Source organism: Felis catus, chromosome B3 (assembly GCF_018350175.1).
Source record: "Felis catus isolate Fca126 chromosome B3, F.catus_Fca126_mat1.0, whole genome shotgun sequence".
NCBI lineage: Eukaryota > Metazoa > Chordata > Mammalia > Carnivora > Felidae > Felis > Felis catus.
This window is the reverse complement of record NC_058373.1, coordinates 98,310,805-98,337,364: the sequence shown is the minus strand read 5'-3', so window position 1 is coordinate 98,337,364 and position 26,560 is coordinate 98,310,805. Positions and strand designations below refer to the sequence as shown.

At 44.6% G+C, this 26,560-nt stretch overlaps 1 protein-coding gene and 1 long non-coding RNA gene across 13 annotated transcripts in view; one reads left to right on the top strand and one right to left on the bottom strand.

Annotated features, from left to right (window-relative positions):
- The first annotated feature begins 1,917 nt into the window (after positions 1-1,917).
- NIN (ninein) overlaps positions 1,918-26,560 on the top strand; it is a 99,667-nt gene continuing 75,024 nt past the window's right edge. For 6 of the 12 annotated variants that reach the window (XM_045059903.1, XM_045059899.1, XM_045059906.1 and 3 more), the window contains exons 1-4: positions 1,918-2,085; positions 2,566-2,619; positions 11,086-11,289; positions 21,852-21,933. In XM_045059903.1, coding sequence (XP_044915838.1) covers positions 11,107-11,289; positions 21,852-21,933 — 265 coding nt within the window. In that variant the 5' untranslated portion in view covers positions 1,918-2,085; positions 2,566-2,619; positions 11,086-11,106. Of the gene's footprint in view, positions 2,086-2,227; positions 2,250-2,565; positions 2,620-6,369; positions 6,431-8,525; positions 10,807-11,085; positions 11,290-21,851; positions 21,934-26,560 lie in introns of those variants that run through there. The other 6 variants (XM_023255682.2, XM_045059904.1, XM_045059901.1 and 3 more) reach the window with 5 other exon arrangements.
- Positions 7,966-9,384, bottom strand: LOC123386073. Its single transcript, XR_006599584.1, has 2 exons — positions 9,315-9,384; positions 7,966-8,530 (listed from the first exon to the last, which is right to left on the bottom strand). It is a non-coding gene; the product is annotated as an uncharacterized LOC123386073 (long non-coding RNA).

Genomic DNA, 26,560 nt, shown 5'->3' with positions numbered 1-26,560 from the left:
TCGCGGTCCGGGAGTTCGAGCCCCGCGTCGGGCTCTGGGCTGATGGCTCAGAGCCTGGAGCCTGTTTCCGATTCTGTGTCTCCCTCTCTCTCTGCCCCTCCCCCGTTCATGCTCTATCTCTCTCTGTCCCAAAAATAAATAAATGTTGAAAAAAAAAAAAAGGTGGGGGGAGGAGTATGTATTGAAAGAAGAGAGCTTGGTTCTAAAATAAGGCAGAGCTGTTTTAATTTTTTTTATGTTTATCTTTGAGAGAGAGAGAGAGACAGAGCACGAGCAGGGGAAGGGCAGAGAGAGAGGGAGATGCAGAATCAGAAGCAGGCTCCAGACTCTGAGCTGTCACAGAGCCTGATGTGGGGTCAAACCCATGAACCGCGAGATCATGACCTGAGGCGAAGCGACTGAGCCACCCAGGTGCCCCAAGACAGATGTTTTAAATAACAAACTTTTGGTTAGGGCACAACTATAGATTCACATTAAGTTTTAAGAAATAGTACAGAGTAATCCCTTATAGACCTTCTACCCAATGGTAATATTTTGAATAACTGTAGCACAATGTCACAACCAGGAAACTGACATTAATAGGATCCTAGGGCCTTATTCAAACGTCACTAATTTTACATAGATTCATTTGTGTATTTGGTTTGGTGCAATTTTGTCACATGTGTAATCTGCTTTTGAAGCTCAGCTGTGTTAAGTACTAGCTGCAAGATCCTGAGCAAGCTCCCTAGTTTTTCTGAGGCCCAGTTTCCCCATCTGCAAAATGGGCATCATAAGGTCTGTCTCCTAAAGGTGGTGCGAGGATTAGGTAAGATCATTTCTGCTAAGTTTCCAGCACACCGGGTTCTCATTGAATGATAGGTTCCTTCCTGTCTACCCCTCGTTCTTTCAGCAGCAAGGGAAGAGTCTCCAGTTTCTTGCTTAAATAACCAGACTTGTGGGTTATAATAAATCAGGCGGCTTCTTCTTCCAGGCCAACACATTGAACTCTGCTGTTGGAAGAGAGCACAGTGGATGTCACCTGCCCTCAGCTGCTGCTTCTTGGCTTGGGCTTAAGATCCTGTTTGCATCCAGATCAGAAGTGTAGAGATAGGGGCGGGAGAAGTGAAAAAGGAGAGCATTTGGGGGAGCTGTGGAGTAGGGGTAGGAGGTGGTAAACAGTGAACAATTGCTGGCTGGAGAACAACCAACTCCAAGGAATCTCCGTCCTGTGTGGCTAGTGACTGAGGGCTGGACGTACCCGCGGAAGGCCTGATGCGGGTGGGAGCCTCTGAGAACATGGTGGGCAGGTGCGGAAGCCCGACTAGACCTGGTACAACGATCACACTTGTTCCAGAGTTCGGAGAGAAGTCTTAGAGCTCTTCGCTCTCCCTGGAGCCCTCTTCCAATGAGGGCCAAGGGCGCTCAAAGGCAGAGAAATCCAGGACCGCCTGGGGGCAAGAGAGGCACCTGAATCTCCACCTTAAGGTCCCGCTGTCTGGAGGCGGAGGCCTTTCCTCCACGCGCAGAGGTGGCTGGCTGGGTGTCTCAGGCGCAGCGGGGTGTGAGCGGCGCGCTCGCAAGGAGAGGCTAGAAGGCAGGGGGTGGAGGGGTGGACGCACTAGCCCCTGCTTGACGGCGACCTGAGAGCGCCGATCCACCTGCGCCCCTAGAACCCTGCGTTTTCCAAGTTCAAATCTCCGAAGCGACCTCCCAGCGTCACCCAGCAGCCAACCCTGGACTGGGCTCCCCCCGTGTTCCCGCTACCTGAGCAATCCCCGGAGCCCGGGGCCCTGTACCCGTCCGGGTGGGGGCCGGGGGCGGACCCCGCGAGGGCCGGGACACCGCGTGGCGCTCCTCCCTCGGCCGCCCGGGCGCCGCGGGCCGCGGAGGAGGAGCCGCGCCCCGGCCGGCGTCGCCCTGGCTCCTCCTCCCCGCGCGGGCCCGGCCCTTCCTCCCCCGCGTCCGAAGCTCCGGGTGGCCGCGGCCGAGCCGGGAGCCGAGCGCGCTGGGCGCGGCCGTCCCGCCGCCGCCGCCGCCTCCGAGCCCCGAGTGCGCCCGCGGCCATGGTCACCGCGGCGGCGCCGGGCGCCTGAGCCCCGGGACGCGGTGAGCGAGGAGCCCGTTCCCAGGGCACCCCCGCCCCGCGGCCTGGCGGGGGGGGGGGGTGCGCGGAGGCCTCGCATTGCCCCCCCGCGCCGTCGGCGAGGCCCTGAGCGCCCAGGGCGGACCCCGCACGGGGACCGGCTGGGGCTTCCCCTCGGGAGTGCGAGGTCGGGGCGCGCGGGGCGCTCCCGAGGTGGGGGGGAACGCGGCGGAGAGGGGGCGCCTTCGCGGGCGGGAGGAGGGGCGGGCCCGGGCGGCGCGGGCTGCTCTGCCGGGGGGCGGGCCGGCGGGCGGGGAGGATGCGCGCCGCGGCCCCGGAGAGCCGCGCTTTTGTACGAGCCGGCTCCTTACATATGGAAATGACGCTCGCGCGGCTCCCCGGCCGCGTCCTTTTGAAGGACGCCCGCCCGGAACCGCGGCGCCGGCTGCGAAGTATTGTCCCGCTTCTTGAGCCCTAACAAAGCGTCCCCCTTCGCTTTGCAGAGCGCTGGAGGCGGGCGGCCGGCGGTGCGGGCGCGACGGAGAGGCCGCCAGAAGGTAGGCGAGGGCGGCGGGGGCCGAGAGAGCGCGCTGCCTGGTGACACAATGGGGGTGTCCGCCGGTTCCGGGGGCGCGCCGGGCGGGCGGCTCCGAGACGCATCTGCAGCACCGCTTTGGCAGGGACCGCGGCGGCGCGCCCGCCCTCGGGCCGCTCATCCGGGGCTGGGATCCCCCGCCACCCCCGTGGTCCCAGCCCGCAGCCGCGAGCTGAAAGCGGCTACTGTGTGTGGACCCGGGAGCGGACTGGAGTCCCGGAGCGCGCCGAAAGGGTGGCGGTTCGGTTGCCTGAACCACCCGGGCAGCCTTGGGATCGAGAAGCTGAAGTGAACCTGTCTGGGGGAAACCCGAGGTGATGAGCCTGGGTGCTCGGAGCTGCGGAGTGTCGTTGGGGGCCCCGAATGGGGGAATTTTAGAAGGTGCGCGGGAGAAATGCACATAGAAAGACTTTCCCGGTGCAATTGCTAAAAACGAAGGGGAGAGAACAAAATGACACTGGGTTATTGCCTGAAAGCCTTGATCGCCAGACCAGCGGAATGGAAGTGTGGAGTGCAGCGTTCCAGGGTTCCAAGGGCTGGGCTTCTTCGGCTACCAGACCGGTCCCTGACAAAAGGACAAGGCTGATGGAAACACTTTCCTGTCGAAAGCTCTTTCTGTGAAGTTGAAAGCGAGATAGGAAGAGACGTTTTCCTAGCCTCTGCCCTGAAAAACCCAGGTTAAGGTGCACGTGAAACAGGAGCTGGAAAGCCACCCTACCACGTACCTTGTTTTGACAACTTAGCTATAATGGGATCTTATGCCTTCTTAACAGGGGCAGGGGAATTCCTGAGATGGACTTGCCATATAACTTCTGAGTTTTTGAGATCAAAACAGATTGCGTAGTTGTCTTTTGTGACTGGCATGGTAGCTTTTTTGGATTAGAATCCTGATAAAGTCCATCATGGTGCATGGGCTAAGTTCCTGAGGCCATGGACGATTTCTCGGTTGGGCTCCCTTAAATATGTTAACATAAATTCATCCTGCTGCTTTCCAGAGGCTTGACAGTCTACAAGGAAATGTATTTTTTCTGTGTCAGCTTAATTTTATCTTGAATCTTCTCTAGTGGCTAGCGTAGGGGTGGATGACCTGAAATATTGGCAGATCTGCCCTGGAGTTGGGGGGCGGGGGGGTGTGTGTTTGTGATAATTTCCAGACTGTGTATAAAAGTCACATTACAGGCTGGCTGAAAAACCAGTTTGTTGTAGTCTCTTCAGCTGTTGTCATTGTTTCTTAGGGAGGAAGAGTGACCTCCTGGGGAGTTTATTTGCAGATTTGTTTATTTCCACCTGTTCTCTGGTGATTCCTTAGGGGAAAGCCTTCTGAACCGCCGTATAGGTAAAGGGTAGGACTTACAGATGTTCCAAATGTGTTGGACATCAACAGAGATATTGCCACGGCAGGAGAAAGCTTTAGAGGGCAATGGAATGGAAGCCGTCAGGGGTACAGTCTTCGCATTAAAATGTCACGGATCAGTCATTTTAATAGGCACTTGCTCAGAATAGCCCGGTGTCTTTCTTCTTGTCCTTTTTCCATTTTAGATATGTGATGACCCTTAGTATCAAAAGATGTTAACTGTCACAGAGGGGGAGAACGGGGCACCAGTGAATTCTGAACAGCCAACCTTAATTTAATAGGCAATATTCTTATCGTAAGTCAAATGTTGTTAAAATAAATTGTTTTAAATGTCACTGCAAATGACTTTCTAAACTAACATTTCACCAATCTTGATGCTTCCATTTTGTGTTGGTAACGAAAATGCATTTTATCAGTCTTACCTTGAAAAAGGGTTGGCAAGTTTAGCCAGAGTAGTCAAGTGGGATTCAAGCTGCCTAAAGCCTTTTCTCGGGGCGGGGGGTTGTTTTTATAGATGCCAGTTCATCTGTAAGCCAATAAATTATGTGGTTTGAATTCTGGCTATTGAGCTTGCATCTGTTGGGCAGAGGCTTGTGGAGAGACTGAGGCTTACAAAAAGATGTTCTTATCTTATTTACGAATAAAATAGAACTTGAAAAAGATTATGGGAATGTAGAAGCAAGCAACTTTTTTTTTTTTGAAATCAGGACACTTCTTTGTTGCAATGTATATCAGCAGTTAATCATTTATTCAAACTTTTGGGTGGAAAAATTACGAAGTGTTTGTGTTCTAATGTCCACATAAAAAACAAAGGTGGGAAAACCTGGTTTATAGATGAGGGAAGGGAAGCTCTTCCTCCGGGAACTGGAGTCATAGCCGCAGGCATTCTGAATTAATTCAGGTACCTGCGGCTTGAGAAGTGAACGTTGTTATAGGCAGTCTCTTTTCAGAAAGTAACAGGGGTGCCTGGGTGGCTCAGTCGGTGAAGCGTTGGACTCTTGGTCTCGGCTCAGGTCATGATCTCATGGTTTGTGAGATGACAGTGGAGAGCCTGCTTGGGATTCTCTCTCAGCCTCTTCCCCCCTCTCTCTCTCTCTCTCTCAAAATAAATAAATAAACAAACCTGTAGCTCTGTTTTCTTCTTCTGTAATTTTACTTACTAGCAGATTACAGGTTACCGAAGCTACAAGGTGCTAGCCTAATGATTTTATTCCTCCAGCTGCCCTGAGTTAACCACCTGATTGGTAATCCACATAGCCATTAGGTTTAACAAAAGCTTGGGTTTGGTACACAGCAATATACTAAATATTAAAATCCTAAAACCTTTTTTAATGTTTAATGTAGAATAAATGCTAGTAGGACATCCTTAGTTAAATTCAGTTTTATAGTGTAGATTAACAGAGGTTGTTATTTTCTTTCATACTTATTTAATGTGACTTTCTTTTTTTTTTCTGTGCAGTGGCATTTAAACTTTGGTGTTCTCTCTTTATGCCATGATTTTGTTCTGGGTGACATTCTTGTGCTTGCAGTATCCAGCTAGAAGTGAGATACTCTCTGAACCGAGAGGAGGCTACCTGACAGGAGTCATTTTGATGAGTAGCCATAGTTTTTGGCAGAAATATTTTATACAAATGTAATGTAAATACAGATATATAGATATGTAGATGAAAAAAGACTGGTGCTTTTTCTATTAAGCTTTTCCTGAACTTGAATTTATTCTTGTCACTATTTCATTTTATACTGAAATGAGTCCAAAATGTTAAGGCTGGCGATCTTTGCAATTAAAGTGTTTGCAGAAAAGAGGGAAGAAGAAACATTTTAATTTGATCATTGGCATTATGAGACTCTGACTTGCCAAGTGGTGAAAGCTTAAAGGCATGAATGAAAAGCTTTCTCTAAGCAGGATTTGTCCATGTTCACCATTTTGGTTATAAAGTAACTAAATTAGTCACTTGGTGGGCACTGCCTGGTCCGCGGACCCCCAACAGCTATGTCTGAACACAAATCTGAAAGCATCTATTATGATACCTAAGGAAAGCGGCCGAGCCAGGAGGGGCCTCCAGACATTCCACATAGCTGTTCAGCTGCTGGACCATCTGGAGGGAAATAAAAGGCCTGGGCGAGGGGCTCTGGCATTGTGCTCATTTATTACTTGGTTTTCCCTTGCCAGACTTTGTCCCTTTTTCACTCCCTCTGGCCCAGAACAGACGTCCCCTTTGGCTGGGGTGCCATTCTTACAAGCTCCTTTCTGTGTACCTTGGATGCTGGAAAGTTCATAAGTTCATGTATCCACTTCATGTTGGCCTTATGTTGGGGACTTCATTATTCCAGCTGGACCTCCACCTATGTCTTTTCCAGGCCCAGTTGGCCCTGATTTCATCAGCCGGGGTTGCCAAGTGGAGCGCAAGGACACAGATCGGTAATGGCCATACCCGTCAGGGTCTGCACATTTTGGCAGCCTTGTTTGGAGTTATTTGGAAGGAACCTGTTCCAAATAGTTCTCATTATGGGTGGTTATTGGGTGGTAAATGTTGTGATTAATGGCTCGGTGCCTTTGCCTCTTATTTAACCACCCTTAGTTAAAACTCCAAAATATTGCTTGCACCGACCGTTCTTTTCCAAAGGAATTGTAAAGGCTTCTGTCAGTTTGATTGGGAAAGTAGATGGCGAAGAGGGGCCACGACCTGTGGGAGGCTTTATGAAACTGGAGTTATTCTTGGCAATTTGAAGGAGGGTTTATTACTCAAAGCCCAGCTTTCTGCATCTCTGAGTAAGATTTCTGTCACTGGTGGGTATCAGGTAGACTTTAACTATGGAAAGCATTGAGTGCACAGACCAGACATACTTCAGCATTTTGAGGAAGTAATTTAACAATTATCAATTTCTGTACTGTGCCCACTGTTGAAGATATGGAACTCTCCGTGGTCATTTTTATACAAAATTTTATTTCTTCTTTGCCCTAAATCCCAAAACTGCTTTGGAAAAAAGAGAATGCTCATTCCATACCTCTCTAGTGCCTTGTAATTATTCAATAAGTGGATTAAGAGAGGTAGGGAGGAAGAAACCCCATCCTTCCCCACTCCATTTTGAAGGGGTTTGTGGCCATCAGGTTTTCGTGGTGGTTTCTGGGACTTTAGTGGTTAGCTGATTAACACAGAAAGGTGGAGATAAGTGATTTGCCAGTGATGTCCTGTTCATGTGTTCTGTGTGCATCCACAGGACTGAGAGATAGTATAATTTAGAGTCAGACCAGAGTTCTGATCTCCACTTCATCCCCATATTAGCACCGTATCCTTGGAGAAGTTGCTTAATTTTGCCAAGCCCCAATTTCTGCATCTTAAATGGGAATATGGTGTCTACTTTCAAGAATTAGAAGGATTAAATGAGATCATTTATGTAAAGTACTCAACATAGGCCAGACTTAGGTAGATGTTCAAGAGTTAAAAAAAAAAAAAAGTTTCTTCTTAACTCCCAACAATATTTCAGCCTTTCTGCTTTTGATTGATGTTAAATTTATCAATAATCTGCCTTTAAAAGTGGAAGAAGCCCTGAGCCTTACCTGCCACCATTGACCATTTAGTGATATAACAGCGTTTGTATACATAATACCTGGCCTGTGCTTTCTTGCTCTCCCAGTGGCATTCCGCAGCTCCCGCTTTGCTTCTCTGAAAGCAGATCTAGGGCTGCTTGACTTCAGTTCACCCCGCCTTTGTCAGTCACAAGTATCTTCTTGGTGGTTTTCTCAATTCCCCTCTTGTATCAACTTTCTCTGGGGTCATCCTCTCACTTGCTTGCCATCTTTAACCCTCAGGACAGCCCTTCCAGATGGGTATTATTATTCCCATTCTATAAACAAGGGGACTTGGGACAGTGGTTTAGTACAGATTCTCTTCCGAAGTCACATCCTATAACCGCCCCTCTCAAAAAAAAAAAAAAAAAAAATTACAGCCGAAGTTTATGAATCCATTGGTTTAATTACTAACTCCTTAATCAAACTCCGGACAGTTCTAGATGCTACAGGTTGGCAGTGGGTTCTGGCTTTCTGCTTCTGCTTAGTGATATCCAAGATGGAAAATGCCTTTGACAAAAGGGGTCAGATGGGGGAAGGAGAGGTGTGCTTGTGGAAGAAATGGGCATTTCAGAATCTTCATAGGCATCACTCATTCAGGGTAAGGTTCCACTCATGGAATCTCCCTACACTGAGTCAGTGTCTGGTGTGAGGAACAGACTGTGCTATGCATTTGGGGGAGGATATAAAAGAAATAAGTTGTGGACCTTGTCCTTACGGAAATTTCTGCCAAGCAGGGAGAAAAAAAAAATTCTTGCACATGAAATTACTCACGAACATTTGGGGAATAATATCAACCAGAAAAAAAAAAATGCATTCTGTGCCAAACGAGGACTGACAACTTGTCACCATATGTAACATCTTCTGGATGTTTCCGTATGCTCATTTGTTCCACAGGGTTGAGGCTGTTTTCCCCCTCCAGTCAAAAGAATGTTCTCCAAAGCATAGCGTCTTGGGAAGGAGGGAGATGAAAAAAAAAGAGATAAATAAGGAAAGCTGCTGTGAAATGAAAGAGATTTGATTTAGTGAAAAATCCAATGACCTCCCAAAGAGCAGGGCATGATAGCTTATTGAATCCAAAGCCATGGATAAGATCAGGACTTCTCAGTACATTATGAGTTTTATGGTCCCCTTTCATTGGTCTCAACGAACCTATCCCCATGCCTTAAAAATAAAAAGGGGAAATTTTTGAATTCTTTCACTTTTGAGGGTTTTTTTAAATATGCAAAATCAAGTAAAAGTGGAATTGTCTGCCTTTTATGAAGTTGGTCAGATTATGTATAGCCCAGGGGACTGTAGAATTCAGAGTGAGTCTGAGAGTCACTGCAACCTTGAAAATCCCAGGGCCCCTGGGGAGTCTCAGATCCTAGGCGACAACAAACTGACAGACTCTAACGGAGTCTCATTAGCCAGGCATTGGTCTTGTCTAAATTCCTAACTTTTGTGGCTTCGCTTAACACCTTGGTGTTTCTTTTCTGATGCTCTGATGTTTATATCGCACTCTCAACTTATTTTGAAAACATTTGCATGGTGATTAGTTAACCCAACAGACCAATCCTGGGAAGGCAGCCAGAACCGACAGCACCTTAGTAATAGAAAAGCTGAGAATTAAAAGACCCCGAGACCAGGAGCCTGGACCTAAATGGTGCTGCTTTGCCTTAATGAGCGGCCCCAGTACGAATTGAGTAGTGGCCTTGAGTAGTGGCCGAGCTGTTTGAAAACACCTTGAGCCTACCTCATTGTGCTGAAACTCCAGGTGGTCATGGTTGCATTTTAGCTTGTAATGTTTTGGACGGCTGCCTGTGGGAAGAAAACAGCACAGCCTAGAGCAGCACTGATGTGTTATGGAAGCCTCTCTCATTTACAGTTCTGGCTACGTTCAACACCTGAACTTGTGTGTCGCCCGTGTTGCCCATCTGCTATATGCGCATCGCCCGTGAGTTAGAGAGTTTTCTTACTCAGGACTTTTGTTAAAGGTGCTGCTTTGAAAATTGGGATGATGTTTGCCGGGAGCTGGGGCAGGGGGCAATGGGAAGTTGTTCTACAGTGGGTACAAAGTCACGCACGATGAAAACATTCTAGAGATCCGCTGTACAACAGTGCACGTTTAGCGAAGAAGACGGTTGTGCGCGCTTAAAATTTTGTTAATAAATTTTTGTTAGGTTAGATTTCACGTTATGTATTTTTTATCACAGTAAAAAAATATATGGGCAAGATAAATATATTTTTTGAAAGTGCTGCTTTTTATAGTCAAGGGGCTGGTGCTGAGAGCCTGGTTTAGATGGCTGAGGTCATTGTCTCAGGGGTCTAGGTTGTGTTTGGCTTCCGTTGCATCATGGTGAAGGTAGCTTCAGATGTGCGCATTTCAGGCTCTCATCAGAAGACCCAACATATTAAAAATGAATTCTTGCACAACCAAAGAAACCCCCAGATTTCACTCTTAAAATATGAGGTACCTAGAATTTTATGATGTCTGTTTTTAGCAGAAGTGATTCTGAGTTAATCATGAGCCTGTGTTTTTATTGATCCCATGGAAGGTGGAGAAATGGGAAGCCCGGGGTTGGGGGTTGAAAAGAAGGAAGACAGACTAACCATGTGCACAGACATGAGGTGGTCTGGATAATGGAGGTTCTCTGAGACTCTATATGATTCATATGGTCTGTGGCTCCTCTGAAGCTCATAGTCTGAAAGGTTGGAATAGTGTTTTCCCCTTTCTCTAGGCAATTAGGCATTGCCTAAAACCCCCAGGGACTAAAGCCAGCTTCAGGGAATACCCTTCCTGTCACACCTCGTGTAATTGCACCGGTGAAGTTAATTGCACTGCTTTTGGGGGAACTTGTGTAAAAGGCATTGTGTCTCATGTAAACAGGGAGGTGGTTTTGTGTTGTATCGGACATATTCATCTAGTGCCTCTTGCTGCAAGCCTCCATGCTAACTGTGATGGGGGGCATCTAGGCTGAACCAAGTGGAACTAGATAGCGTGGCCACAGCGGTGGCTTGCGACATCTGGGCAGGTGGCCTGGAGCTCGCCGACTTGCCTCACAGCTCGGGCCCTGCAGCCTATATTGGTGTTAACAGTTAGTTTGAAAGGACAGAGTGTCAGAAGCGGCCTTTCACCTTCTGTACGTCCAGGGGCTCGTGAGCTGATAGAGAAGCGCTTTCAGTCTTGAGTTTGAGACTGGCCGCCTGCCCAAGGACCAGGCAGGAGAGGAGACTCCCTCATTCTGGTAACGTTACCCTGAGTGACCTGTGTAGCTGTGGCCCTGGTGTGAGTGCCTGTGTGGGCGCCTGGCCGGCCAGGGCTGGCTCCTGGAGAGACCTGAGGTCTTGCTGGGGGTGGGGTGAGGGGTGAGGGTGCAGCATCGCCTCTCCTGCCTGCCTCCACCGAGGTCCTCATGGACCAGCATCAGGGGCCAAGGACGTACAGAACCTTCCCAAGGGGCTGGCGAGGGCAGGGGTAGGACTCCCGGGCTGCCACCACCCGCCTTTGTCTCTGTCGCACACAGGTGAGCGCCGTGGGCTATGGGATGGATGAGGTGGAGCAGGACCAGCATGAGGCCCGACTCAAGGAGCTGTTTGACAGTTTTGACACGACAGGCACCGGGTCCCTGGGACAGGAGGAACTCACCGACCTTTGCCACATGTTGAGCTTGGAGGAGGTGGCCCCAGTGCTCCAGGAGACGCTGCTTCAGGACAACCTCTTGGGCAGGGTAAGGTCTGGGGGAGAAGGCAGACAGCGGGAAGTGGGTGCAGCTTCTGTCCGGGGTGGGGGTGGGGTGCAGAGCACGCGTGTTGCAACTTGCTTCTAACATCCTGGCTGTGCGTGCCCCTAGCTGTTAACCTGATAAACAGAAAAAATGTAATGGGTGGGACCCGGCAGTGTGGTTTGCTCGGGTGGCGAGGGCCCGCTTGAATTTGTGCTCTGGAATAAAGGTGTGCCCTGAGCTTCCCAGATGAAGAGAGAGGGAAAAGAGGCAATAAGACCATGTTTTCCAACTCTTGTCCATTGTGGATCATTTTGGGGACTCTCTATTCATCGTTGGGGCAGAGGGAGGGGACTGAGATTTCCCTCAAAGAGAAAGAAAACGTAGCAAGAAAATTGCCGCTCACAGGATAAATAGATTGCTGTTATGACTTTTACTCCCAATAAAGCTATTTCTTGTGTTTCTGGGGTGAAGTATTAATTAAACCTTTCACCTAGGAATAAGACAGGAGGATAAGTAAATACAGTGCAGGTTCATTTAAAACCCAGCAGGACTTGCTTCCAGCAGGGATATGCATGTGTGCCGATGTTAACTTCTGCATTTGACAACAAATAGTCATGTTGTCCCCACAGATCAAGTGACAGAAATGAGTAGGAAGTGAGAAGGGGCCTTTTTTTTTTTTATATATACCTCCTGCTGTTAGTGGAAAGGGTGTTTGATCTGTCTTGACCTCATATTGCCTTCAATTTTTGTAATTATAATTAAGAGCATCATTTGTATGGCTTTGAGTTGAGTCTTGCTGCTGATTGTTGGAATGGATGAGAGGAAGAAATGGGCATTGCTTTTTGAGCTCTGTTGTCATTGATGATGCTTTGTAGACAGTGGTTTTTATCATGTGTAAATTGAGGAAGGAGTCATGAAGCTCAACTTTATTCCGGTGACTGAATTTCTTTTTCTTCATTTCATTTTCGCTGTCTCTTAGATGACAAGTTGGATAAGTGACCTCAGATACAGTAGGATGTATTGACTGTCTGACAGGAGACAGATGGGAGTAGTGATCACCCTGAAATTAATGTACAAAGGATGCTATTCCCAGGGGCTTGGCACTATGAACATCATGTTTATCAGGGTTCACACTTAAAAAAAATGTGAGGTTGTTGTTTGTTTTACGAAAGTGAAACCCATTCTTGGCCACTCTTGGGGGAGGGATTAGCTGCCTGTGAAAACATGTGGTCCCTAAAAAATGCTAAAAATCTTGCTGCTAGAGTCATAGAATTGGGAGATTTGAGGATGAAATCATTTGTTCCTCATTCATGTAACGCGCTTAAATGTGTTTTCATTCTGTCTCCATCTCGGACACCTTGGGGAGCTAAGGGAGTAGCGTTTCCCACTACTGTGGTCCTTGGGGATCTCAGCCCTTTTGTTGTATAAGGAATAGCACCGAGGTGGATCTGTTTCAGTGCTTATTAAAGCCTGAGAAGAACAGATACAACCTAAGGGTTCCTGGAGAGGTTGTCTTCGCATCAGCATAAATACAGATCCCTCTGCTGTGCACAGATTGTACCTTAGCACTTACACAGTTTGCTCCAGATGTTGTACATCTTTGCCCTCGTTCAGCAAACTAAAGCAGGGGAGCAGTTATCGATTGATTTGTTAACAACTTGACACTATCAGCCTGCTTTTTACGTTTGCTATTTGCCTGTGAATAATGAATACCTAAGTGGTCTGTAGCCTGATATTTACTTAGTGAGCCAGTGATAAAAGTTAAATAGATGTATGCATATTGATTTCACGTGGGAGGTCTCTGGTGACTGTCTTGAGAGCAGGGTTGGCATGAATTAATGCACTACCGTTCGATTTGCATTTTTTATGAAACTGAATTATTCTCCTCAGATGATCACATAAACTTGGCCATATGCTGTTAAGATATTCTATATAGTCTATAGTTTTAAGTTATAAGGAAAAAATTCCTTAGAATTTGCTGAAGAATTCTAAGTGCTAACACCTTCTTGAGACGTTGAGTACGGATTGTAAGTTGTAAAATTGTAAGTTGTTTTCAATGCCAATCATCTTTCTTCTCTTTAGATGGTAATTGTAGAAAAACGTATAAGGCTTAGGAATTTGGTTTAACAAGGAGAAAGAAATAGTAGCATGACAAATCTAAATATAGTCATTAATTCAACAAATATATATTGTGTGTGTCCTACATGTTAGGCATTCTGCTAGTCTGTGCAACTTATTTATGTTTATCATAGACTAAGGTTTTCCATTAAATTGGTTTTTGGATACAGTAGTATCCAACAGTTTCCTGCATGCCTAGGGTTCAAATGTATCTTTAAATTTTAATGAGTGTAATTTTTAAATGAAACAAAACTTCCAAGTTTACCTTTATTGGAATTGGGCTGAATTGGTCATTTTTTTTCTTGAAAAAGGAATAAGCTAAAATGCATTGTTTTCCTCAATATGAATATTTTCTGTTTATTTTTTATTTTAAAATCCATCTGTAATGAATTCTTGGCTTTTCTTTTTTAAGCCTAATGTTTCTTTTGACAGTTGTTAAGGAAAGTAACTGAAACTGACTTGCCATTTTCACGCCATTTTGCTACTATGCCATTCAACCCTTTCAATTCATCTATCTGATCTTGCTTTATAACTTGAAGCCATATTCCCTTGAGCATAGTGCTTACTATGTAAGTGTTTGCAATGCCTGAGGATTGTGGATCACTGATTTGAAGGAAGGCAGGACACTGCTGGTAAGGTGTTTCCTGCTACATAATCAAAAGAGCTCCATCCATAGCTTTGTCATCAGTGAAGCACCTGTCAGGTGGGTAGGAGCCCAAGACAAGGGACTCCTGAAGACACTGAAGAACTTACAGTCTGGTCGGGTAATGTGCCTGGCAGGTGAATAGTCCTGGGAGCAAATACATCCTACAAACATAGAAGAAAACAGAGCAGCATTAGCTCTTAAATTGAACCAAGTTTTCATCCTAGCAATTGATATTGGCCACAGGTGCTTCCTGGCCTTTTTGTTTCTTAGAAATGAAATGTTCTCATATGCCTTTCTTCTTTATTAGTAATCAGGACAGAAGTATAATTTACCTTGGTTTTATTGAAGGCGTTATTTATATAGTTTTAAAAATGCATTTTCCTTTACTTATGGAATATAACAACTTTGAGACAAAATAGCCCCCTGAGGTTCTGAGGCGTTTCCTTCTATACTTGCTGATATTAACCTGGATGCTGAAGTGTTCTATGTCTTTGGCACTCTTTAGAATCAAAACAGGCCACCTGGTAGCAGAACTTACCAGTGGCTTCCAAAGAGTCCCATAGGTGTGTGGACTTTGTTCATCAAAGGTGCTTTGAAATTTTTAGTTTTGTTTTTTTTTTAATTTTTTTTCGACTTTTATTTATTTTTGAGACAGAGAGAGACAGAGCATGAACGGGGGAGGGGCAGAGAGAGGGAGACACAGAATCGGAAACAGGCTCCAGGCTCTGAGCCATCAGCCCAGAGCCCGACGCGGGGCTCGAACTCACGGGCCGCGAGATCGTGACCTGGCTGAAGTCGGACGCTTAACCGACTGCGCCACCCAGGCGCCCCTGAAATTTTTAGTTTTAAGATCTAATAGCTTTACAAATATATAATTAAACTCAGATTTCCCATCTTTCATTTTAAAGTGCTTGGGGGAGTCTTTTATAAATATCGTGATTAATTTCATATGGTAGACTTGCTTGTTTGTTTCCAGTTCATTAAAAGCTTTTTAAAATTTCCTTCTCTTATACATATTTTAACCATTTGAAAAGTAAATCAGAAATACAGAAGTACTTTCTGGCAGTGATTATTTGGACTTGTTCTCTGTGTGCAAAATTACACTTGATCATCAAATAGTGTCTATTTATAACTACCTGGTGTTCATCCTCCTGTTTCATATTGATCTGAGGCTTTTTGAATGCATTGGAGGAAATGGTGGAAACATTTCTCATTGCTCTTATTAAATGTCTGGACCTTTGCTGTATCTTACTGTTTAGCCACCATAGTTTAACCTGAAATGGTGAGGGATATTTTCTGATTCCCATTTTGTCTTATGACCCTGTGTAGACCATCACTCCTTTCTTTTACAACCATCTCTGTTAAGGTTGACTTGAACTCCTAACGGTCTGTGGTTCCCATTTTTGGACAAGAAGAGAATCTGATTAAGAGGCTGCAAGATTTACTTCTGTATTAATACTTTGTTGTCAGACTTACTGCAAAATTAACTTTGGTTTTACGTGCTGTGAACCTTGAGCCTCTCAGAGGTATTTAGTCTGATGGGAAGATCTTTGGCTCCCAAAGAGAGGTGGGAAAAAGTGCTGAAAGACTGTTCTCTTCTACCTGCTTTATTTCAGTAATGACTGTCTCTTTCTCTGGAGAAAGTATGGTCCAGAAGGCTGATCCGATTTCTGCAGTATTCCACTGATACTCTTATGAGTAACGTCTTTTCTGGACAGAGGGGACTTACCGTTCTTTTGTGTCCATCACAGATTTTAGACTTCAGTGTTGACCTGTATGACAAAGAAACCTTAGAAAGAGAACTTGGAAAAGTACATTGACCCATCCAAGGTCAGGCAACTCAGTGGAAGCAGCAGCAGGATAGGAACCCAGATTTCCCCATCCCTGAGTTTGAATACACATTTTCACAGCCTCCTTGGATTCCAGATATGCAAGAATAAATCTCATTCTCCACGCCCCTCTCATCACCACTACTACCACATCAAGACAGTATAATATTAGAGCACAGTCTTTGAAGTCAGACCTGGATTCAAGTACTGATTCTTGCCCCTTGCTAGCCCTATATGGCTAGGAGTGGAGAATGGATTTGCTAGAAACTTCTTCTGTGTGGCGATGGTTGCATCCATCTCCATCTGTAGGTGGGGCCCCTTGGGTCAGTCTTGGAGTATGACTTCATACAGTTGCTTTAGGTTTGGACTTGTCTTTTTTTTTTTTATTAAAAAAAATTTAAGTTTATTTATTTTGAGAGAGAGAGAGAGAGAGAGAGAGAGGAAGGTACAGAGAGAAAGACAGAATCCCAAGCCCCGGATGTGGGGCTCAAACCCACAAACTGCAAGATGATGACCTGAGCCAATATCAAGAGTTGGACGCTTACCCAACTAAGCCACCCACGTGTCCCGTGGACTTGCCTTTTATGATGGGCAATGGGCTTGCCCCTCTCCACATTGCCCCTGTCCACATTATCTATAGTAAATGACCAAAATCATCTGAATGCTTTACTAGAATAAAATATTTCACAACTATTTCTTTCTTAATGAAACGACATCTCTTTGTATCATTTCTCTTTTGCATAATGCTGTAAACATCATTTTCCTGCACTGTGTCCTTCTGAAGAGTCCATATTTCTCTACCCGATTCAGCTAGCATTTAATGTTTTGAGTGTTCTTCCATCAGTTTCCCTGTGTATTGCTAGATACGAACCTCCTCTGTGTGATGATAGTTACACGGGCCTTTGTCTCGTTTAATAAGATCACTTGGTTCAAACTTGGCTTGAGTTTCTCATCCTGGGTCTGTTTGTACTGCATACATGTGGAAACTGTATGTATTTGATCTCCATGATTGTGTAAGATGATTTTATGCAACGTTAGGTTCCTTATTCTACTTCCTGTTGCCGTTTTTTTGTGTGTGCGGTTTGAAGTAACGTTTTTTTCTTATGTGATACTTACTTTATTTTTGTCGGAAAGGCAAATTATGTTTCTAAAAAAGCATTCGTATGAAATTTGGAAAGGAAAAATGATGTGAATTTCTATTATGTGCTGGTGACACATGACAAAAAAAAATCAGATTTGACTAGTCTTCCCATTAATTTAGGGTAAATGTCATGTGTGTTTTTAGTCTGTCATGTAATTTTCCCATTGCTGCAAACCGTCCTTTGAGGCATACAAGATACAGGAATGCTTGTAAAATGAATGGCAGCAATTATTATTCAAATGAGGGGGTGCCAACCAGGGGAAGCATGGCTTGGAGGCTCGTTACTGTGTGAGGTTTAATTGCATTGTATATTTGTGACGATTTCTAACTTTTAACGGAATGCAATAGTAAAGCTCCTTTGGAGGAGAAAAATGGTACTTACAAATTCCAGGTACTGAACTTAGTGAGCCCGCTGATGCACATTTCTTTACAATAGAGGGCATTTATTAACGTTTTGGTTCTGGGATGTGCCCTAAGGGACTTTTCCACCACATCAGTATTCATGAGCACTGTCAGAAAATAGCAGTCACCTGCCTCTATTAGAGAACTGTCTTCTTGGAAGATGTGGAATTTACTGTTATTTAAAGTGGAGGGTCCAGTGTCTCTATGCCCTGGCAGGAGGGAAAATAAGATCAGTTTAAGACTTAAGGCTGCTCCAGTTGTTTTGATCAGCTTGCCATGTTTTTGTTTTTGGATTTCTGGGTGTGTGTGTGTGTGTGTGTGTGGAAGAGGTCCATCAGATGGACACTGTTAGATTATGGAGAACCTCTGAGTTAATCAAGTTTAGTCTTTTATAGCCCCTTTTTCTTTAAAAAAAAAAAAGTGGCTGATTCAGTAGGTCTGTTTTGGAAACTGTTAAGCTCTGCCTGTGAATATCTCAGAGAAGCCAAATGTCATAAAAATGGTCTCTCCAGCTTGTCTTTGTGTCTCTCACAGCACTCACCAGCTTCTATCTTGTAAGTGCTAATCAACTTTCCTCTCTTCTTTCCTCTTCTCCCCTCCCACACTCAAGATTCTCCTCCTGACCTTTCACCCCCTGGAGCCCCAGTGTACTGTTTTACACTGGCTTTGTGTAAAGTTGGGGATTTGATGTGGGGCAGTTTAGGGATTTCCCTGAGAGGTCAGAGAGTGAAGCAGGTCTAGGGCAGGAGGGCTGCCAGGCTTTGATGACTCCAGTCAGAAGTCCTGGGTTCACCAGGCAACCCCAAAACTTCAAGACGTGAGGCCACCAGCAAGGCCCATGCCTTTTTTGTGCTCTGCCTCCTCAATTCCAAGGGCAGATGCCTGCCTTACCTGGCTCATGTGGATGTTGTGAGATCCAAATGACCAAATGCCCAGGAAAGAAGGAACCTGCAATAATACACCCACTCATCTAGTGTTATCCAGGATCTACATTAATGCAATTTTCTGATAACAGCATCTCTTACCCCATTTAGTAACAGTCTTACATAACCTTTGGGGATTGCAAACATTTTGTTAAAGTTTTGCCCTGTCAAAGAGGATATTAAACAGCATAAGATTATTCTTTTTTTTTTTTTTTAAGTTTATTTATTTTTGAGAGAGAGAGAGAAACAGAGCATGAGCAGGGGAAGGGCAGAGAGAGAGGGAGGCACAGAATCCAAAGCAGGCTCCAGGCTCCGAGCTGTCAGCACAGAGCCCAACATGGGGCTTGAAACCACAAACTGCGAGATCATGACCTGAGCCGAAGTCGGACGCCCAGCCGACTGAGCCACCCAGGTGCCCCAGCATAAGATTATTCTTGATCATTTAAAATCTTCTTGGTCTATCACTTATTTGTCTACATTATCAGAGCAATACTCTCAGCCTTTGTTTTGTGGCACATAGATACTTGTCTCAACACTAAATAAATAACCCCAGCCTATTAGGTTTTTTAGTGCATGTCTTCTCTAACAGTTGGTAGAGTTTTTAAGACAAGGTTTTTTAAGTTTAAAAACTGTATTTTTGTCTGAGGAAAGATAGTTAACGTCTTTACTCAATCCCAAGATGTCAGTAGTTACTTCTCTTAGTACTTCACCTCAGAGCGCTCCTGTGTCTTATTTGCTGCTTCTAATCTATAGTGGTCTGGGAAGCAGGAAAATAAGCTTATAATAAATCAGGCAGAGTGAGAATAAATAGCTCCGGAGCTGGTTCTGTGGCATTTTCTGTGAGCAGAGTGTGTGGGCTTTTCCATGCCTTCCTCAGCTTTGGACATCGCTTCTTTGTTTTCCAGTTGTCTGCTGCTTGATTGTCTGATAAGCCATCTCCGTATAAATGAGGTTTTACTGTCTCAAAGGTGGGTTTGTTTGTATGAGGCTAACTATCCCTTAAATATGGTGTAACAAAGTCTTGGAAGTTGATGAGAATCAACGTCCAGATTGTAGGTATTTTGGTGATTTCTCAAGGTGAGAAATTGAGGTACATAGACTCCTGGTGACCTTCATGGCCAATACTCCCTGAATTGAACTATGTAGGGATCCAATAACCTCTCTCAAAGCCCAGACCCAGCAGAGACCCAGAGGTGAAGTAGATAGGACTTGAAGTTCTCAAGGCAAGCACTTCCCTTTTCTGTTCAACTCATAACTGTGTCAAGGAGAGGCCAAGGTTTCATTCAAGTCATTCCCATCACTGTCCTAAGAGAGGAGAAACCCCAAGCTGAGGTCCCTAAGCACAGCAAATTGGATCAGCTTCTCTGATGTTGGGCAACTGCCCAGATCCTGGCGGGGAGGCAAGATCCCTGCTGTCACCTCCGCCACTGCCACTTGGCTGTCACGGTCACTTTCAGGGCCAGTTGCTTTGCTTGAAAATGTAGCCATTTCTCTGTAAAGCAGGGGAAACAGTCACCCCATATAGCTATTAGAGTATTAACTACCACTTACCGAGTGGTTGATAAGTTACCCTGGAAGTTCTAGACCCCTTATGTAAATCTCATTTTGATTTCCTAATGCCTCTGTGAGGGAGGTGTTACTATAAATAACATAAAAGGCATGCAATGCTTTTCACACAGTGGCTGCCTGGACCCCCTGTGACATTTCCTGAGAACATGCACTCCACGGCGGCAAGGTCTCTGTCACTCTTGTTCACTGCTCTGTCAGCAGGGCTTAGGACATTGCCTGGCCCATAGCAGCTGCTCAATAAATATTTGCTGAATGAGTCCTAAACTTTAGTTGTTAGAGATCCCCATTTTTCTATATGAACAAACTAAAGCTCAGAGAGGTATAGTAATTTAGCCAGTTCACAGCAGGCAGTAAGTGGCTGAGGCAGGGTCGGAACCTGGACCCAGCTGGCTCCAGCACAGAGCCTGTACCCCTAACCCTCCTCCTGCCCCCCGTCCCCCTGTGAGGAAGGAATGATTCCAGTAGGAAGTAGTAAATTCCTGGCCAATGTCCATGGGCAGGAGAGCCCTTGGGTCTGTCTGTGTGGTTTTGAACTGACTGCTTGGGGAGATGGCCTTGCCCCTGGGAACGGGAGCCAGGATGCCACAGTGCCTGAAGCCTGTACTCTGACTTTGGGACAACAGCAGGACCTGGCCCTTTCTCCTCCTGCAGGCTCTGTAGTGATTTGTCTGCTGTGAACCCTAATTAGTATCGCTTACATTTCTGCAGTGTCTTCACCTTTTCATTGATTGCATGGCCCTGGCTCTCTAGCAGATGTCCTGCCTCCCTTGGCGGATTTCTGCTCTGGCTCCATAGGGTATACTGATTTTTAGTCTATACCATCTAAAGGGAGATGATTTTGGAAAGTAACTTGGAGTGATCAAAATGGTTGTGGTAGAAAAATCACACCTACTGTGGGATAGTATGGTAAATTGCATAGATAAGACATAGGATTTTTTTCCTCCATTGTTTAGATAACTAATGAGGTTTGCTACTTTTCCCAGTATAATTCGCCAAGTGGTTTTTATCTGTCACTCATATTTAAACTTCTAGACAACGTTTTGTAACGGTGTCCAAAGAGACCCTTAGCGGCACAAATTACAAATTTACCAACTTTGAATTTATGTATAGGCTTCTGTGTTAGTAGGTGCCACATCATCGAACTAGAATTACTGTGAGAAGGAATACCATCTTTCCCTTCTACCCCACGGTGAGGTCACATAAATTTAGATTATGGAAGAATACACTTGGCCATCAAGAAAACTGTTTTACCCCTTTAACCAAAGTATTTCCCCAATTCTAACTGAATATTTACTTAAATAAAACTCATGTTCTTTCATCCTTCTATCAAGGTAATTGTATTTTTAAGAATTCAAGACAAAGCTTCCCAAGGTTCTTTTATTCTTTGTGTTTGCTATTGATTTCTATTTGTTTATGGAGTCACAGGGGCCTTGGGAGATAAATATTATATACCTGCCTCAGGCAAGACTGTATTCAAGTCACCCTCAGATGATAGCTCACCCTCTTCTAGAATGTCTTCAGGGATGAAAGCATCTTTGGGGCATTGTTACAATGGATCATTTACTTGGGAAGTTTTTCCTAATGTCTAACCTAACATCTTTCTGTTGTGGTCTTGTTCAGAAAAATAAAAGGAGTTGAGTTCAAAACGTATCTTTTTCTGAGTGTATAAAGAGGGTTTTGCTATCTAGCTTTCCCCCTCGGGGTTGAATAAATATTGATGTTGATGTTAGGGTTTACGACACGGGGGTGTCAGAAACGATCAGCCCACTTTTCCCTTCAGTGCTTCAGAGAAATGAAGGAAAGAGAACAAAAGCTGTTTGTGACTCACTTCAAGGCTGTCAGGATGCTAACAAACGGTTCTGGTACCTTGAAGATGGATTTGCGTCCTTAAGGCTGTGGAGACTCTGTTGAACTCATTTTTAATTGTTTATTTTTAGGTGCATTTTGACCAATTTAAAGAAGCATTAATACTTATCTTGTCTAGAACTCTGTCAAATGAAGAACACTTTCAAGAATCAGGTAAGGGCACTCACTAACTTTTCTTCTCTACACTCCCCTTTCAAAATTGCCCAGGGAAGAATTTGGGGACTTTGAAGCATGTCTATGAAAGATTTGGGGCATCTGCCTCTTGCAGATTGAGCAGTTATTTTGAGTGACTTGTCTTCTGATATTATCCTGAAAGCCTTGCAGCTGTTGAACACTGAAATGAGGCTTCCCTACCACAACAGTGTATTATGGAAGAAATAATTGGATTGTTCCTAGGCAATATGTCACATGGCGTGGCAATAACTCATTCCTAGAATGGGCAGAATGAAGCCGAATGGTACTACCTTCATCCTTATTTCCTGTGTCCGCGGAAGGATCTGAATTGGGGGAGAATTTTGCCTGAAAGAAGAAGAGTGTCTGATTTAGAGATAATTTTACTTAGTAGGTGGATAACCTTTTGCTACAGACATTATCATATATTATAATTGATAACATATATCTCAAGTGATAGTTTTGAGGACCACGTTTTCATTTTTCTGTTTTCAGTGTCTAGTAGAAGGCTTCACACATAGTAAGTATTGAATGAATGTTGAAAAATAAAGAACTTACTATTACACTTCACTTAGTTTTTTAAAAAGCACCGTAGATTATAAGACATCATTTTATGTATCTCCAAAAGAAAAAGTTTTTACCAGTTAAAATAGCAAAATGCCATTGATTGTAAGACATATCCTACTGTCGTAGTGTTCAAATCTAGGGTGTGTGTGTGTGCCTGCCTGCCTTTCAGTCTGTCTGTTTTGGGTCGGTGAAATATGGTAAATATTTAAAGGAAAGTCTAAGCAGTGCTGATATTTGTATTACGGTACAGTCCAGTTTTATCAAATATTGGTTGTCAGGCTAGAAATAGGGGTTGCTGTAAATAAGCATGAGGGGATTTTTGGGGTGATGAAATTGTCTCACATCTTGATTATGGTGGTGGTTACAGATTTTATGAGTTTTTCCAACCCACAGAATTGTGCACTAAAAGGAAATTTACTCGATGTGAATTACACCTAGATTTTTAAAAACCTGATTTTAAAAAAGATAACATAGAAATATAGTCCAGTTTTTGAGACTGAGCAAAAATCATTAACATTTTGTCACTACAAGGAGTCATTCAATGTGACCTATTTAGATAAAGCACAGATGGGAACTCATTTCTTATCTTCACTGGTGATCTAGTTCTCCATCATACCTTCTGGAATGCTCAAGATTTGTGTCATATCTGTGAACATTATGTTTAGCGGTGTTTTGGGTTCTGGATCGTACATCCCCTTTCTGCGTATAGTACCACCCCAAGGAAGGTTATCGTCAACTCTGAGGCTTGCCAGAGCTCTCTAGAAGCCTACAGTGAGCCTGTGGGGGAGGTTATTGCCTTCTGGAGATTTTCCAGACTACTAATAGAATTTCAGTAGATGACCACTGCTGGAACATGGGCTTTTGTTCTTACGAGGTCTCACATTTTATTGGTATTTTTATTTATTTGAGGTTGTCGGTCATTTTTTTTTTTAACATTTATTTATTTTTTGAGAGACATAGAGACACAGAGCACAAGTTGGGGAGGGGCAGAGAGAGAAGGAGACACAGAATCCAAAGCAGGCTCCAGGCTCCGAGCTGTCAGCACAGAGCCCGATGCGGGGCTCGAACTCACAAACCGTGAGATCATGACCTGCGCCGAAGTTGGATGCCCAACCGACTGAGCCACCCAGGCGCCCCATGAGGTTGTCTGTCATCTTGATAACAATAGCGCAAGTTCTTGGGACCCGGATTAGAGCTTTGGTGACATCTCCACATTTTAGTTAGTAAGAGTAAACTCGGTAACACAAACATTAAGTTTGTGGTTCTTCTGGGTGCTGGTCATGTGCTTTTATGTCAGTTTGGAATGGGCAACTCTGACACTAGTCCGCATGACCTCTTGGCTGCCCTTTCTTCAAAACCTGCATGGTCACCTGCCAGAAGATTGTCATAATAAATGCACAGACTTACGGTGACCCCAGATGTGAAGGGTACCGCCTAGAGTTGTTCGGTGCTGGGATCTAAATAATAGGATGAGGAGGCGGACAAAGGCTGGCCTAGTTTGCCAGTAGCTGGGAAGTAACGTTGATGAAGCTAGCTCCAGATGCTGGTTTCAGAGTTATGTGTGTGCCCCGCTGCCGTGCAGGTCAAGACCATAATTTGGACGGGTCTTGCAGGACAGCGCCCAGAAGGGATCTCGATGGTTTTGCTGTGTGCCACATGCTTCGGGTAGGCTGTAGCAAACCCTCGTTACAAAGCTGCCCCAGATCGGTGTGATGGAGTGGCAGAGTACTTATCGATAGCAACGTATCCAGCATTTACGGGACCTCCCTAATGTTTGGCCTGGTGGGATAAAATCTAGGATTGAGCCAGCACCGTAAAGGGCATTTTATCTCAGAGGAGGCAGTGAGTCAGCGCTTCCTCCCACATTCCCTGCTTTGTTCCTGACATCTCTGCTTTTTCTGTCTTTTGCCCGTCTCTCTCTCTCCGGCCTTTCCAGTTGTTCTCGGGGATCATGCAGTTCTTTGCACTGAAACGTGCTCCCACCCACTCTAAAATGTGATTCAACCCCCACAGGCAGACTGGCTTGGCTGGTGAGAGAGAAAGAAGGTTCCGGACTCAAATGCAGTATCAGGAGGCCGTCTCAGTTCACCCCCACCTTCCCCTTTATGAAGATAACTATCACCTAAATCATAGACCGTATGATTGTAGGGCTGGAGAAAACACTGACAGCTTATCGTGAGCACCTGGAGGCCCAAAGAGGCACATTGCTTAACTGAAGTCTCACAGATGGTGGCCCAGGAGGATGCTGAGGGGCTCACCAAGGGACTCCCCCAATCTAGGAAGCATGTTAACCCCCAGTTGGATGAGCTGGGGGTAAACCCAGTCCTCAGTCAGTGCAGTATGGCCAAAAAGATTCTGACAAGTGGCCAGAGTCAGCAAGAAGGGGAGGAAAAAAAACAAGTTTCACCTGATCATTAGTGACAGAAATGCCTGTGTCTGCAGCATTATTTGGCTTTTCAGTACTTGTACATTTGTACGATAAGGGCCAGACCTGTGCTATTTTTGTTTTGTCTTTTGAAATCGATGGACCGACTAGACTTTGAGAGAAAAGATGACTCTCAAACTGTGGAAGGTGACCGAAAGAATAGGGCCACAGTGCACAGCCTTTGAAACAGAATGGGTCATGAGTGGAAATTTTATAATACCTAAGATTTTATAAGTTATACCAGATGCTGTACCAGACTATCCCATAGAAAATCCAGCTTGATATGGCGGAAAGGCCCCTGAGCCAGCAATGCTAAAATACTGGCTCTGCTTTTCTAATTGGGTGGCTTTATATGTCACAACCTCTGGGGTCTTTGGTCACCTCATGTGGGAAAGAAGTTGCACTGGAAAATACTTAAACTCCGTTCAGCTCCAAGAGGGAGTCGTGTTGTCTCTGAATATCTAAATGACATCTAAATTTATGGAAAAGGCTAGCTCTGCTTTTCTGTCAGATTTTACCTAACATAAATCGACATTACCAGGTTCTGCTTGCTAAGGGCAAATGCCCAGTGGATTTCATACCTTCATATTCCTCTAATAAAAGGCAGTTATAGATAAATAAAAACGAAGCTATCTTAGAATTTGAGGGGAGATGGAATTAAGTCATTATTTCCATAGACTTGAGTTCTGCCATTTATAACGTCTCTGAGGTACAGTTTCCTTTTTTTTAAATATATAAATAAAAACGAAGCTATCTTAGAATTTGAGGGGAGATGGAATTAAGTCATTATTTCCATAGACTTGAGTTCTGCCATTTATAATGTCTCTAAGGTACAGTTTCCTTTTTTTTAAAATTAGCGTGATTTTTCAAATTAGATGATTTGTAGGATCTTTTTCCTCTGATAATTTATGATTCTAAGACTCTTAGGAAAAAGCTTTTTTTTCCCCCTAAGAACACCACCACCACAGTGAAAACTGCTGCCATTCAGATAAGGACAGAAAAATGGATTGGGGATATAGGGAATTGTTTATAAATTCCTAACTGATTAACATCACCAGTGACATAATCCCTTCCTATCTACGTGTACAATTTAATTTTTAAATTATTTTCTTGCAATAAGAGAGGGGCAAAAACCTAATTATTAGTTACTTATTCAATTTGCTGTGGCTTTGGATTATAGGATTTTTGTGATGGAAATGCTGGCACAGGCTCCAAGCTATACGGCATCGGCATACTGTTTGGATCTGCTCTCCGGAGATTTTGTCCTTGTTCGATGCATCGTGCATTAGATTTCTGTTCAGTGGAAGATGTTAGCATCATACAGGAGGAAGCCCTTTCTTTCCCTGATAGGGTTAACGTAAAAATCTTCCCTTTGTTTACTGGCTAGGGAACACTCGGATCTGGAAAAGCCAAATCGTTAAGAAAATAAGACTATGCGTGGTTATGGGGCAGGTGATTTTTTTTAAAAAAAAAATTCTTAATTCCAGGAGCTGCCCTAATGTCATTATTTTTCTTACACTTTGAAGAAGCTATAGATATAATAAACAGATTACTTTTCATTCACTGAGCAAGTGTGCACTGAAGCAGGTCTTCTGGCTAGGCCCCGGGCTAGACCCT